Source organism: Plasmopara halstedii (assembly GCF_900000015.1).
Source record: "Plasmopara halstedii genome assembly, contig: Scaffold_262, whole genome shotgun sequence".
NCBI classification, from domain to species: domain Eukaryota; phylum Oomycota; class Peronosporomycetes; order Peronosporales; family Peronosporaceae; genus Plasmopara; species Plasmopara halstedii.
The window spans coordinates 287,122-301,758 of NW_020187183.1; the positions used below are offsets into that span (position 1 = coordinate 287,122).

Below are 14,637 nucleotides of genomic sequence, written 5' to 3' on the forward strand. Positions count from 1 at the left end.
GGCGCGTTCTTTCCGTGAGCTGGGTGTAGTTTGTTGTCAAACAGTATTTGGTCACAGACTGAGCCGTTCACTACAAGTGGCGGAGGACACGTATTCGAGAGGAAGTACACTCGCCACGTCGCCGAGGTCATGCCAGTTGTCATGTTAACTTCGCGAAACGTGTCATAGATCGGCTTGCATCCGATGATGAAGAGCCGATGCAGGATCGTGTCCGTTTTCGTGTCTGAGTCGACGTTCGAGATGTCCACGAAGTACTTGCTCGCGAGAATGTCAAACTCGTTGAACATGAATACGCCGCCCATGATATTCACCTTCGTGCGTTCAAGCTGTAAGCAAGCCTCCTTGGTCTTCACCTTGACGCGAAGATTGCCACCGGGGAGTTTCGACACTTGACCAATCGCGTGTTCGCCATACAGTTTCTCAAGTGCGTCGTTGCCGTGGTGTGAACCAGTCAGCGACGCCATGATCTTCTGCAGTGGTGTCTTTGCGAAGGTGCGTCCCGTGTTAATCACCATGTCATAGCGTGCGCGGGGCAACTCATAAGGCCGCGCTTGATCTATGCGTGAGGAGACAAACGACCAGTCACGCCCGGCAGCGTACTGGCGCTCGATTGATTGTCAGACGCGAGCGGCTTAGGTGTCTCGATGCGATTGCGTAAGGCGTCAATCACGGCTTTATCGCGCCGAATAATCTCTTGACTTTGCAACAGCTGTTCCGATAGTGCAGAAGTACTACCGATAGTTAAAATTGCCTAACCACACCCCTAACTATCTCAAAAGAAAACTCCATCGAATTTGTTGTCATTGATTGTGCTGGTGCTGTCAAATTCGTTCATATCATTGCTTACGCAGAATTCATCAAAAGCGATTCACTTCTCTACTTTTGAAGGCAATTTACAAGACAGAAGAGTCTGCAAAACATTCTCTCAGCTAGAAAACAAATAGCTTTTACGAAAACAAAAGATTAAAATTTACATCTTGGATTCACATAGCGGCATGCTTATAATGGCAGAAACGAGAGGGATGCTGCTACAAAATCACATTAGCTACCGATAGTAATCACAGGTCGAAAATATCTTGCCTTTCCTTCGCGCACACGAAAATAGATACATTATCCGCAGCGCCAAGCTGAGAGATGCTGTCCACGTCAACGGCATAATGATATAGCACGTTCTGAGCACCAGCCAATACTAGTTAACACAACGTTCGTATCCGATAGCAAAAAGAGCGACATATAGTATTGGCATCCGTCTTACAGGAATCAAAAGCGGTATAGGTATGAGGCTTTGCTTTACACAATACAACTCGTGATCGAATTGGAAAGCGACAGTGATGCTGGTTACCGCTTTAAAACCGGCATTCTAATTATTAACCAACAATTAGTCACAAGAGTATCAATCGCGAGACGAACATTGTACCTGAATGTTTAACTTGATTCGAAAGGACGGACCGATTCCCAGCACTTGTGCGTTCAGACGGATGGCTGCACCCGTCGAGTACGAGACCAACCCCTGTGAATATTAAAAATATGAGCGTCAATTTTTCGAAACTGATGTAGTCAATGTTTGTTACATGTCCATCTTTGATAATCTTAACATATGCACGTGCTGTGTTCAAGCGCAATTTGCACAAGTCACGCTGAAAGTGACGATGCATTTCTGTGGCCTGGTCTCGTTCGCGTTGAGTTTGCTCAAGGTACAATGTCGTTTTCTTAGGGATGTTAAGTGGGATGTCTACGTACAAATTGCCAGGCGTCTCATCAGCATAGACAAACTTACCTTTGAAAAACGACCTACCTTGCTCCGGTGGAGGACCGGCCGCCGCTGAGATCGCATCTAAGCTGGCTGTACGTTTTAGAATGTTCAATGAAAGAGCACCACTCTTTTGCACGAGAACAAGCGAGGCTTCCTCGCGTCCATATTGACCAAATCGCATTCCTGTAAGCACCATGTCCGTGCTTAAAGTGCACACCTTGACCTTTTCATTGTACAACGTGACTTCGCCGTTGTGCAATGCCACGATAACACCTCGAGTTTCTTTGGTTCGACGAAGACTAAATGCTTCAAGGGCAACAATATCGTCACCCATAGTTAAACTCCAATTTTTTTTGCCTTTGAGGTGGTACGACGTGAGCTTTCGGCTCATCGATGCAATCACGATGCTCTTATCGAGTTGCACGAGACCACACGCAGGTAATTCCAGCTCAATCACTGACCTCAGCAATTCTCCATTCTTTATTGTGTACACGGTGCTGTTGCGTGTTGTCATGACAAGACGATATTCGATGTCCAGCAGTCCCACAGCAACGATTTCAACAGGCACTCCAGGAACTTTTATCTGTTGGATAACGGTTGTGCCTTGAGGATCCAACACATACACCATGCAGCTCTCACTTGCGACGACAAGACTGATCATTAACAAGTATAGACCTTATTAAATGAGTATTCTCATGGAACAATTTTCTAACTTACCAGCTTACAGCATCTTTGTCGTCCATACTCTTGTTAATAGACGTCATGCAAGTCACGAAAGATCGCTCGACTAGTTGATCGTCCATAAACCTCGACACGTATTCGGCTTGCTCTTCTATATTGTCAATCGCTAGCAGACCCCGCGAACGCTCCGACAAGCGAATTCCTAACCCGCTGAAAAATTGTCGGTACGACCACTAATTTCTTTGCAAGTGATGCTTACCGCATTGTTGAAAATTGCGTGAGCGCGTCCGGGACCTCTATTGTGCATTTTGCTAATGACTCCCATAGTTTTGTTTCCTGTGCGTCAATTTCAACGGATGGAACTGTGAACCTGTAGTGGGGGCGAAAGTTGCGGTATATGAAGATATATGGGCCCGATGCAACTGCAATTGCTGGAATTCGAGGTCGACTATTGTCTGCACATGTTGTAACGTAAATAATTTAATTTCCCACACCATCTGGTCTTAAGTCATAGATTGGTCTTGTAGGTCAGTCTGTCGGCTTACCCGAGTAAAAGTAGCTCAGGGACGATGGTACTCCAAGGATAGCTTGCTCGCCATGGAGTGATGAACCTGACAAGAATGTGTAAGATCTAAACGCACTCAAAGAAAGCAAGTAATAGGTTACAAGCACCTTTGAACATCTTTAGCCGCTGGTCCCCATCTGCTATCACGAGTTTTGCGTCCCCGTCGCCGTAGACATCCACCAATCGCATGCAATTTGATCCAGCTTTGATACCAGCAACTGCATTGTGATATGCTGAAAGCCACGGACTCATCAATGTTTTCTTGATCGATGGATCAGCTGATTCAGCTGATGCTGATGATGGAACATCGCCCTTCTCTGTGTCTTCCGATAGCGGCATTCAGCAGCTCGGTACTATCTCAAGCTGGGTGTTAATTTTTTTATTGGGCGTGAAGAGGCATCTGAATGTTTCGAAGGGTTGGATCGCGCTAAAGTTTGTGCTTCACCTGGCAGTACAAGAAAAATGGAATTATACAGCTTTCCATTCACGCAGAAGCTTTTCATGGCAACTTTACCATCTTCACATACATATTATTGCCTCTGTGCTAAAAAAAAAGCTTCAGACTTCGACGGTCACAAGCAATACGGATGTGGGAAATACAATATTTTTTAACAAAAAATGCGAGCGAGGTGCATAGAAGCATTCACTTCTGACGAAGTAAGTTAAGAGCGCTTTACATACATCTCCAAAACCCGTCTGTGCTTGTAGTCGATAATAATTATCAGCACGGCAAAAGCAAGTATTCATGTTGTAACACTATTTCTGCTGGCAAGCCGACTAGAGGGGCCTTGTGCAATAAACAACTAACCTAATTTGTTCAACGCTGGGCATCACTTGGCGGCCAGCAGAACTAGTTAGCAGAGAGGCTAGTGCATTTGCGTGCAAACGAACTAGTCAGTTATCTGGTAAATGATATGCCTCCAGGTTCTATATATATTTTATGTACATTTGTGTGACACAGTAGGTCTTGCATCGTTTGTCCGTCGAAACATTCAAGGAAAGTTAAACGAAACAAAAACAAGTCTCGAAATCTCGAGTCGAGCCTCTTGTATTTGTATGGGTCGGAGTCGCAAAGAATTACAAGTTCATCCCCTCATTCGCAAGAAGTTTCGCATTAGTGCGAGCAAACGTTAACCGTTACGAACTTGCTGTCAATAGTACAATGAAACAGGATGCGTCGGCTACACCTGTAGCAATGGACGTGACCTCAATTCCCAATGTCGCGACGGCAGCTTCTGCTAATGCGCCGGATTGGAGCGACTCAGCTGAAAACTCGAACTCACATGATGATGAATTTATTTTGTCGCCACAGGGCCCGTCACTTTCGTACGAGCGCAAAATACGCTTACACAAGTATGCAGAAAATCGTGCGCGCTCATGTCTCGGCTTGTTGTCCGACGCAAGTAGCGCCCTTTGGAAGGTACATGATTGTAAAAATGACATTGGCATATATAAGCCGAGCTCCGATTGGTCCGAGTCCGTCTCAGCTAAGGCTGTTGTGTTTGCCAACGCGGCATTTCCTAATGTACTTAAGACTATCTACGACCTTAAAACGTCGAACAAGTTTAAGCTCTTCATGCATAGAGTGTTGGGCGACATCTTCCTGGATGCAGAAGTGCTTGAGGATCTCAATGGAACCGGAGTCTACCCAAGCGCAAACCCACCCCGAGACGCCCGCGAGATGTACAAGCAGGCCGCAATTAAGTGGTGGGCCATCAAGTCGGGCTCACTTGTTAGCAAATCCTCGGACTTCTACGTACTGGAGGTATGGTTGCAGCGTAGGATATTAGTGCCAAACGACGTGATGTTCTGTAGCCATCCCGACCACACCAAGTGATCCACTAATAGTGTGCATTTTTTGGAAAATTGACAGTACATTGGCATTGAGACGTTGGGTGGAGATATTATGGCCTGCTATCTTTTCCAAGAATCGCTAGCAGAAGTGGGTGGTATGCCCCACATCCAAGATAGCAATCTTGAGCGCTCGCAGTTCGATGCAATGATTTGCAAGTTTGAGCGCACTTCGTCGCCAGACTATAAGGACGACTTTGTCACAATTTCCATTGCTTTCCAACGACCTCCACCTATGGTAAGCCTTTTCCGCAGCAATCCGGCTGTCGAAATGGTCACGCAACTTGCACGCGGCTTACGCGACTTACTTGAAGACCCCTCAGAGCTTCAAGAGATATCTGTTGTTAAGACTTCTGCATGGGTAAAAGACAAGTACGTTGTATCATTTCCTCAGGACAAAAAAACGATTATCACATTAAACATATTTTCTTACAGAGACCGCCGCTTTTGCGTGCTTTGCAACAAACGCTTCTCTTCCATCTTTCGTAGACGCCACCACTGCCGAACATGCGGCGAAGTAATATGCTGGGCGTGCAGCAGTACAATTCGCGTTCCCTCGATCAGCTTCACGCACAACGACACTGGTAAGCAGGTGCTGTCGCGTCACCAACCGAGTATTCGCGTATGTAGCAAGTGTGTCGTGTTCCACCATCGGTCTAAAAGTAGTAGGGAGCTAAATAACGAAGAAGATTTCAAGGACTGGATCAAGAGAAGTACCGGGCACCAGCACCTGGCTGTCAGTAACGAACCAAGCAATGCCCAGCAGCTTCGCTTGCCTAGCCCTTCACATTCACAAGACCTGACAGGTGCGCTGGAAACCTTACAGGCCAAACCAGAGCAAACTTCGGTGACAAAAGAGGAGCGGATGCCTCGTAAGTACCGCCGAATCAGTGTGGACAACGAGGATGAGGAAAAAGAGGACGGAATAATCTACCCGAACAAACACCGTGAGCATCCAGGTACCCTGGACGATCGACAACGCCGCGATTTAACCCGACGCTCTTCTCGAAAGGTGTTTGCAAGAAGGCAACGACAAAGTAATCTGCAGGTACCGCAACGGTACAGCTATGGTGAGCAGAAAGCCCGTGGCTCGAAACATATGCGTCGAATACGCCGTTCGCACTCGGCGGTCAGCTTAGAGCGTGCTACTGGCGGCAGTCAAGATAATGAAGCTGAGCCAGTATTTTCAAGAAACATTTCTCAAAATCGTCCCACTAGCTTTCGTCTCCACGGTCCATCAAAAAATCCTACTCAGCATGCCATTCCCACAAATGTTGGCAACAAGGAAAAAGCAAATCGACGATCGAACTCGAAAGAGAGACTACCGCTGCAGAACAGTAGTAGTTATGTCCACGTTGCTTCAGCGTGGTCAACAAACAAGACCGAAGCCCTTGCCATGACTGGGGCCTTTCAGGAATTGTTGACAAAACTTGGTGGTGATGTTCATTTTGTTGTCGTTGGCTTCTCTACTGGCTTCAGCGCCGAAGTGGTTGTAAACCTTTTGCGTCAACTAGCTCCTGGCGTTCCTTACATTGGCGGTACAATCGCGCGTGGAATGTGTGACGAAAACGCTTGGGTGTCAGTGAACCGTCACAATAATGAAGGCCTTGTGACATTGTGGGGTGTCAATGATCCGTATGGGACTTATTCCGTGGTTCATGCAGAGTATTCACAGAGTGATGCCCATGAGAAATCATATGCCGCTGCGAAAACGGCGCTTGCCCGTGTGGCAGGTGGCGTGGATGTCGGGGAAAAGCCGGCTTTCATCGTAACGTATGCTTGTCCTCTCTTTGTTGAGAATGCTATTGACGGTATTCGTGAGGCAATTCATTGTCCAATTGTTGGCGGCTGCTCCTCCGATGCCACTAAACATGGTGAGGGTGAAATTTCCGTGTCTTGGATCCAGATAAGCAGTAGCAGCAGTACAGATTACACCAAAAGTGTTTGCGATGGCCTAGGGGACTGGACTGAAATGGGGATAGCGTTCGCGCTATGTTTCCCCAGTGTGGAGACGTATGTGAGCTGGTTCAGCAGCTACAGCCCGGTCGGAGTGAATAGCGAGTACTGCATGGGTACTGTCACCAAGGCGTCGAACAAAACCATCTACGAAATTGATAGTAAACCTGCGGCTGAGGTTTATCAAGAGGTGATTTGTTCCCTGTTTTTCTGGGTGTTGCTGTCTAATCTCTTGAAAACATGTGCTTTGTGCATAGTGGCTTGACGTAGTTTCAGAGAACAGTCAAACTGACCTGGCTTCAATCGGATTTCCTCGGCTTGGTAGTTTACATCCCCTGGGCACCACGATCGACTTCGTCTCGAATCAAATGGAAATTGATCGTGGTGTCGACGCAAATTCGTCTTCCTCGTTGTGTTCAATGCAATCAAGCGACTGGTCCAAGCTGATTAATATGACGGCAGTAATTACTGGGATTAACGAAGACGGCTCACTCAGCACAACCAGCTCAGTTGCTTCCGGCACAAATGTTGTACTGATGGAAACATCCGCGCAGTCATTAAAGACTGCCATTAACAAGGTCTGTCCAGGCTAGATGTTTTGCGGACGGTGTGTCTAAAAGTGTGACTCTGGTGCGTTTATAGATGGGAGCCCAAGCCGTGGAAAGCAACAAATTTTACATTCATGAAACGATCGGCTGCCTCATGTTTTTGTCCGCAGGAGTACAAGCGCTGCTTGGCCACAAATGCATGGCTGAGATGGTGAGTGCGGCGCGTGTCGTAAGTTTGCATGCTAATCAAAATGGTTCCGTTATACTTTCAGGTCGGTGCGTATAAGGACTGGTCAGGTGGAGCGTCGTTGATGGGTATGACGACATTCGGTGAGATCGGTCACCTCCCACATTCAACTGATTTCCCTCACTACGACTCGCTCATGTTCGGTGCCATCATTTTCTCCAAGCACAAGCGAAAAGAGTTTCTTTGTTTCTAAAGGACAAAAATATTACGCATTAAGCAAATTGATGTTAAATCACTTTCATTTGTCCTTTTTCTTCACAGCGCGCAATTTGAGGTAAAATGGCGCAAATTGCCCCAACTCCACGCCGCAGTCGCAGTCATAGTCGTGGACGGAGTACACGTCCACCACGTCATCACTCATCAAATTCCTCACGGCGCAAGCGGTCGCGCTCTCGCTCGCTATCGTCGAGAAGGTCGTCGAGCAGCTCGTCGCGTGGTAGATCGCGTTCGCGGGAGCGCCGCCGATCGTCTAAATCAAGCGAGAAGCATCGTCACAAGCGCTCAAAAGTAAAGCGGAAAGAGCGTCGTCGCTCAAAATCATACTCGTGCTCCAGGAGCCGCTCGGTGGACCGACGCAGCAGCTTGAAGAAGAATAGGGGTAAAAGCCACAGAAGCTCACGTAGGATCAGTCGACGCGGCAGAAGTAAGAGCGAAAGCGATCCGACTTTGGAGAATTTAAGTCGCAAATCACTTGCTACCAATGAAACCAAGAGAGATGCGAAGGAAAATGAAGTGACACCCCAAAAGACACGACATAAGAACCATAGCGGCTCCGACTCAAACACAAACAGATCATCCAGCAAATCTGTCGCTGTTACTGCACATTTAAAGGTTGGAATGCCTGAGGATTTTAAATTTAGAAGTATTTCGCTTAAAAACCAGGCTGTCAAGAAAGGTGTGGTGAAGAAGAAGCCTGCAGCTATTTTCAAAGCTCTAGGTGTAGGAACAAGCTTGCGACTAAATGGCGATAAATTAACGCAGGAGCATGAACATTTTGGTTTAGATAATCAGCGTAAGGATAATGAAGGAAAGGTATTGTCAGAGGAGAATGCGGTGCAGAAGCAACTGAATGTGAAGACAGATGAAGATGAACAGATAAAAAAGTCGCCAAAAGGAATAGTAAAACGGGATGAGGACGGAGTGAAGCATTGTGCTAGAGTGCAGGATGTGGATCCTCTGGATGCATATATGGCTGGTTTGGTGGACGAAACAGCACGTTTAGACCCCGCACCTAATGTGATTTCGCAGTCTGAAATTGAAGATCAGAGCAAAATCAATATTTACGGCACTTTCTTGCCGCCAAATGCTGTAGAGCAAACGGGTGTGTCCAAAACTCCGTCGTCTTTAGAGCCTGTTTTCACAGGAAGTATTGTGAGTGAAACACCTGAAGAGCGCGAAGCCCGTGAGGAACGAGAACTCAAGGAATTTATGCGGGCGCTACATGAAAAGCGAGAGTACGAAGAAAAGCACAAATTTGAAGCGACTCGTGTAGAATCTATGGGAAATGATACTACTGGGCGATTATATCAGGGCTTAGAAGAAGATATTATCGGTGAAGACTCCCAGCTCGTGGATCAGCGTTCGGCTCTCGAAATCTTACAGGACCAACAAAAAAAGAGGGAGATCAATCCTGTTGATCATTCCAGGATAAATTACCTGCCACTTCAAAAATTTTTTTATGTAGTTCCAAAAGAAATCAAGGATCAATCGGAAGAAGAGGTGGAAATACAGCGAAATGAGTGTGAAATCAAAGTGCGAGGAAAGAAGTGCCCACGTCCACTGCAAAAGTGGAATCAATGTGGTTTTAGTGTGCGAATGCTCCAGCTGATTAAAAAACACGGCTATAAAGAACCATTTGCAATTCAAAAACAGGCGCTGCCTGCAATCATGTCAGGACGTGATGTCATTGGCATTGCAAAAACAGGTTCTGGCAAGACTTTGGCATTCTTGCTTCCCATGTTTCGGCATATACTTGCTCAACCCCCCCTACAAGAAAGCGAAGGTCCTATTGGAATCGTTATGGCGCCTGCACGAGAGCTGGCTCAACAAATTTATGTCGAAACTCGGAAGTTTGCGAAAGGCCTTGGCTTGCATGCTACCGCAGTTTATGGCGGATCTTCAGTCTCAGAGCAAATTGCAAAACTGAAGCGTGGCTCAGACATTGTCATTTGTACACCAGGTCGAATGATCGATATCCTTTGCATGAGTGCTGGAAAGATGTTGTCGCTACAACGTTTGTCGTACGTTGTGCTTGATGAAGCTGACCGCATGTTTGACATGGGATTTGAACCGCAAATTACGAAGATTATGATGAATGTTCGGCCAGACCGACAAACTCTGCTGTTTTCGGCAACGTTTCCTCGATCAGTGGAACTTATGGCGCGAAAAGTACTGAAGAAACCTGTGGAAATAACTGTTGGTACTCGAAGCACGGCATCCGGTGATATCACCCAGTACATTGAAGTCCGTGAAGAAGATGATAAGTTCATGCGTTTGTTGCAGCTCTTGGGTTTATGGTATGAAAAGGGAAACATTCTCATTTTTGTGAACAAACAACAAGCATGCGACCAGATCTTCCAGGACTTGATGAAAGCTGGATATCCTGCGCTCTCGCTGCATGGTATACTATCATGTCCAAACTATCATTATTTTAGTGGTGCTGATGCTTCTTCTACGTCTGTTGTTGGTGTAGGCGGAAAAGATCAGGTGGATCGGGACTACACGATTGATGATTTTAAAAGGAAGGTGCGAACTGTGATGGTGGCAACTTCTGTCGCTGGTCGAGGTCTCGACGTGAAGGATTTAGTTCTTGTCGTCAATTATCACTGTCCCAATCACATGGAAGATTATGTCCATCGCGTTGGAAGAACTGGTCGAGCTGGGAGAAAAGGCACCGCCTACACTTTTATTTCTCCAGATGTAAGTTTGCAATCAAGCTAAATTAGAAAACTTGCCGATCACTGACTTGTGCCTGCATTAATGCAGGAGGAGGCGTACTCCGTGGATCTTGTCAAAGTCTTGGAAAACGCTAGACAGACTGTTCCGCACGAGTTAAAGGCACTTGCAGAAGGATTTACAGCAAAGGCACGTATTTTGTAGTGGCTGCTCTGCATTAGTTAAATGTGTTAACCAACATTATTAGGTCAAGCGTGGCGAGGCGAGGTATCATGGCAGTGGTTTTAAAGGTAAGGGCTTCACGTTCGACGACACGGAACGAAATGAGACCCAACGTACTGCGGATCTTCAAAGACGTCAATATGAACTAGACCAAGGCATCCTAGTTGAGGTATGCTGTTGACTACATGGACATGAAGAAAGCAACCTCGTTCTTATGTTTTTTTTATAGGAGTCTGGTGCAATCGAAGATGATGATGTGGAAGAACCTGCCAAGGAGACCATTACCAGCTCATCTGACAAATTGATGGCGCCTGCTGTTCAAAAGGCCATACCTATCGACAGTGAAGCTATGTCAGCTTTTATCAAGGCGCAAAAAATCATTCAAAATTTGGATCTGAAATACAAAAGCCAAGGTTTAGGAGACAATCACTTTGTCGACGAGCTTGAAATAAACGACTATCCCCAGCATGCGCGGTGGAGGGTCACTCAGAAAGAGGCAAGTGACTCAATTGAAGAACTTACTGGTGCTGCTGTTATTACGCGAGGGTCATTTATTCCTGCTGGTCGAAAACCTAATCCATCGGAACGTAAACTTTACTTGGTACAGGAAAAACAATGTTGGGTGATGTTTAGCAATGTTTTTGGCGCTCTAACGTTTATTCTATATAAAAGGCAATAGAGGGACCGACTCAATCGTCGGTTGTGGAGGCTCGGCGCGAGCTGCAAAGACTGTTGGACGAAACGACGATGCAGGTTGGTTTAGGCGGCGACAAATACGGAAAGTACAGTCTGTAATGTCATTAGGCAAGATTTTGTTGGTATAGTTGAGCCTTTCTTAATACTTGAACACGATCACCTTGGATGCATCCTGCGATTTGTCACAATAAGTAACAAGTGTGTAGTCGCCTAAACGATATTGCAAGTCTCAATAGACTGGCAACTGTGCTCAATATTTTCTCAGTCCAATTTTATAGTCGACATCGAGAGTTTGCATATTTTACCTGCATCTAAAAATTTAAGCCGCGGGTCCGCACTGCATGCCGTCCAGACACCATATGTCAACTGTTTCTTCACCAGGTAGATCCAGTTCTCTCAAATCAAGGCAAGTGATGTCGGGTGCCGACATCTGGCTAAACACATTTAAATCTTGAGAATGTAATGTCAATGTCGGATAAAGCTCGCTTCTCGAGGGAAAGGGGAGGGTAAATTTCATGACACGATTGTTGCTATCGCGAAGCGCAATTCCATCCACAGTGAAGCGCACTAATGCTTCGCCGATGGGTGATCCAACGTGACCCGATCTCACTCTGGAAGAAGATGCAGATGGCCCAGAAACACTTGTGGTGGCCGTAATAAAGGGTTCATCTTCCTGGTGACAAACCACCTGGGCCAAGACCCCAACAGTAGACTGAGAACCATACTTCCGGCTAACTTCAACGGAGCGGCGGCCATCCGAGCCTACAAGCACGTGGCCGGCGGAATAAAACCCTATCTGTATTTTATGGAGAATCGCCCTTCATTAGCTTCATTCGTTCCGCACAACCGTTACTCATCCTACCTTACCGAATTTTTTGATGCACCGACGAGAGTGTTGAGCGGCATCAATCGCGTTGACAACCCGATACAAACGCTAACGTCATTTTCGGCTAGGTCGGTCAAATTGCCTGCAATCGCGCTACTAGCACCACCCAGTAGAGAAGTCGATCCACGAGTCATCTGCGACGAAACCTCGCGTTTTGACAAACTCATATTCGGGCCACGAATGGGTGCCCACCCTTGTTGCAGAGTCATTTCAAAATATACAAACCTATTTTTCTGTAGCGGCACAGAAGCACGCACGCTGCGGTACATGCCTGTGCCTACCTTAAACGCACAATGGCGGCCACAGGATAAATAAATATCTTCGTGACAATCATGCACATTGAATCGTGGCACACGCAAACTACGATCCCCCGTTAGGGTCGCTGCACGTTCCTGTCGAAGTCGGTCACGAGCCTGATACAGAACGTCATCTGAAAAATTCGAAAATGCTAGCTGCACACGCTTACGCGCCATAGGTGACACAGGTATTGATCGCGGGGTCACGGAACTCAGCTGAGCTAAACTTAGTTTGGTTTCCTCCTGAGATTGAATTTGACAGCCACTGCAAACATTTGCATCACTAGTTGATCTTCTCCATGGAGCCGAACCCTGTAAATTATCTGGAGGTAATCGCACCGTCGCCTCAAACGAATGCAACGGTATCTGGAAATGCATGACGCGTCGTATCCTCTGATCAATATTTGATGGTACCATGCTCTCTTTCTCCTTGTACTCCAGAACCACGGCCGTTACTGATATTCCCACAAAGTAAGCACGACGAATTAAAATCTGTACGAACCCTTTCTAAATCTTTTGGCAACGTACAACTCGGATCAACCACATAACTCTCAGTATTGCTATAATGTCGGTGGTGCAAATGATGATGACTTCGGCTGCGGCCGCTCCCGGGTCCAGATCCACATGTCGAAGCAGCCTCCATTATCTCGTCACTTGACAATCTTAGCGTATCCTCCATTGCTTGTAGCAGTCCATAAATAAATGAACAGGCCGTAGAAACTCCAGGCAAACTCATGATCAGCACGAAGATGCCGTGACACATTCTCAGCGATGTTTTGACGACGAGTTTCTGCAGCGATGTAGTGACGGTCAGCACCCAGTGCACAACCCCTCGCACTTCCTCGGGCTTTGCAGCATCCCTCAAGCAGCTTCTAGCTACGGCATCGCCCAATTCCTCGTCGTTTGAGCACTTTGATTTGGGCCTCACAGCCGAGCGCGTTACCATCTTTGCCAGCCGACGCTTAAGCTCTTTAACGACAGAGGTGGACAGATGAAGGCGATCCTGCAGGCGATCCAGCGCCTCCAGCAGACCGATGCAGACCATTATTAGCTGCGAACAGAATCAAAGTTTAGTACACATGGACATTAATTTCAAACACCTCTGCACTGCACATCGTACAGTGTCTTTCGTATCAGCAAGCGAGCGCAGCGTATCCGAACAAACACGTCTCACAGTGAACGTCTGCGTTTGAGAAAAGCTTGCATTCATGAGGTATAATCAAAAGAAGGTGATCAAAGCCAGAATGCAGTTCTGCAGCAGGTGATGAAATGTACGCTGGTGATGATAGTGTCCAGCACGGCGTGCGGTCCGGTTAGGCTTCTGGAAGTCTAGAAGATGATAGTGATTGAATTCTTTCTCTGTTGACTGAACCTAACCCCTCAAGATAGAACTATCTTTATCCAATCCACATACTATCAATAGAATGCGAACAGACATTTTTCGTTGCCAGAAAGACCAAGGTTGGCAAGTTGCGGAAGTCATGATTTTTTGCAACAAGATCTGTTGGTAAAAAACTGCAACGTAAAACCCATTTACGTTTTGAAGCACAGTGGTGTCCTACAATCAAAGTCTAGAAAGCTTTACTCAATAGATTTTATAGATAACAATGGTTTTGTGAATAACTACCATTTTCACCAATATACGCCTCAAGGCGATCATCATGTATAGGTTTCGTGGGTTTGGAGTCAATCTCAAACTACTTAAATTGCACAAAATAATCTTTCATTTTATACTAGGAGCCAACAATTTGCATGAACGAGAGAATAAGATTTTTTACGCGCAAAATGCCATATAAACATGTCATATGTAGGAATGTGGCTCATTTTGTGAACAAAACTAGTGTTGAACGCGGTTTGACTCGACAAAATCATTTAGGCTCCAGTCACTTTCACACGACACACAAGCTTGTGCGCGTAAGGAAGCAATTCTGAAACTATCAGAGAGGGTAGAATTTATTTGAGTGAGTACATATTCAACACTAAGGGAGAATAAAAAAAATGCCCCAACTTTTGCCATATATAAAAAAATATCCCAACTTTT

At 46.2% G+C, this 14,637-nt stretch overlaps 5 protein-coding genes across 5 annotated transcripts; 2 read left to right on the forward strand and 3 right to left on the reverse strand.

Moving 5' to 3' along the window:
- Nucleotides 1-876: 876 nt before the first annotated feature.
- PHALS_04506 (Quinonprotein alcohol dehydrogenase-like superfamily) lies at nt 877-3,338 on the reverse strand (the record flags this gene model as incomplete). The annotated part of the gene is made up of 12 exons (XM_024722323.1): nt 877-910; nt 975-1,028; nt 1,081-1,172; nt 1,256-1,360; nt 1,418-1,510; nt 1,572-1,732; nt 1,796-2,406; nt 2,471-2,636; nt 2,694-2,730; nt 2,789-2,889; nt 2,980-3,045; nt 3,107-3,338. The coding sequence occupies 12 exons, from the start codon at nt 3,336-3,338 to the stop codon at nt 877-879; spliced, it is 1,752 nt and encodes a 583-aa protein (XP_024573411.1).
- Nucleotides 3,337-4,162, reverse strand: PHALS_15016 (uncharacterized protein). The gene has a single exon (XM_036407312.1). The coding sequence runs from the start codon at nt 3,744-3,746 to the stop codon at nt 3,558-3,560; it is 189 nt and encodes a 62-aa protein (XP_036263023.1). The 5' UTR covers nt 3,747-4,162; the 3' UTR covers nt 3,337-3,557.
- On the forward strand, nt 4,162-7,794 carry PHALS_04507 (dead deah box rna helicase; the record flags this gene model as incomplete). The annotated part of the gene is made up of 7 exons (XM_024722325.1): nt 4,162-4,419; nt 4,534-4,764; nt 4,873-5,222; nt 5,286-6,996; nt 7,064-7,384; nt 7,449-7,565; nt 7,627-7,794. 7 exons carry the CDS (start codon nt 4,162-4,164, stop codon nt 7,792-7,794), a joined length of 3,156 nt encoding a protein of 1,051 aa, XP_024573413.1.
- Nucleotides 7,795-8,438: 644 nt separating this feature from the next.
- Nucleotides 8,439-11,513, forward strand: PHALS_04508 (dead box rna helicase rcf1; the record flags this gene model as incomplete). Its single annotated transcript, XM_024722327.1, has 6 exons — nt 8,439-10,221; nt 10,294-10,520; nt 10,587-10,685; nt 10,744-10,887; nt 10,948-11,319; nt 11,391-11,513. The coding sequence occupies 6 exons, from the start codon at nt 8,439-8,441 to the stop codon at nt 11,511-11,513; spliced, it is 2,748 nt and encodes a 915-aa protein (XP_024573414.1).
- Nucleotides 11,514-11,733: 220 nt separating this feature from the next.
- On the reverse strand, nt 11,734-13,806 carry PHALS_04509 (uncharacterized protein; the record flags this gene model as incomplete). The annotated part of the gene is made up of 4 exons (XM_024722328.1): nt 11,734-12,210; nt 12,282-13,051; nt 13,125-13,647; nt 13,717-13,806. 4 exons carry the CDS (start codon nt 13,804-13,806, stop codon nt 11,734-11,736), a joined length of 1,860 nt encoding a protein of 619 aa, XP_024573415.1.
- Nucleotides 13,807-14,637: the final 831 nt, after the last annotated feature.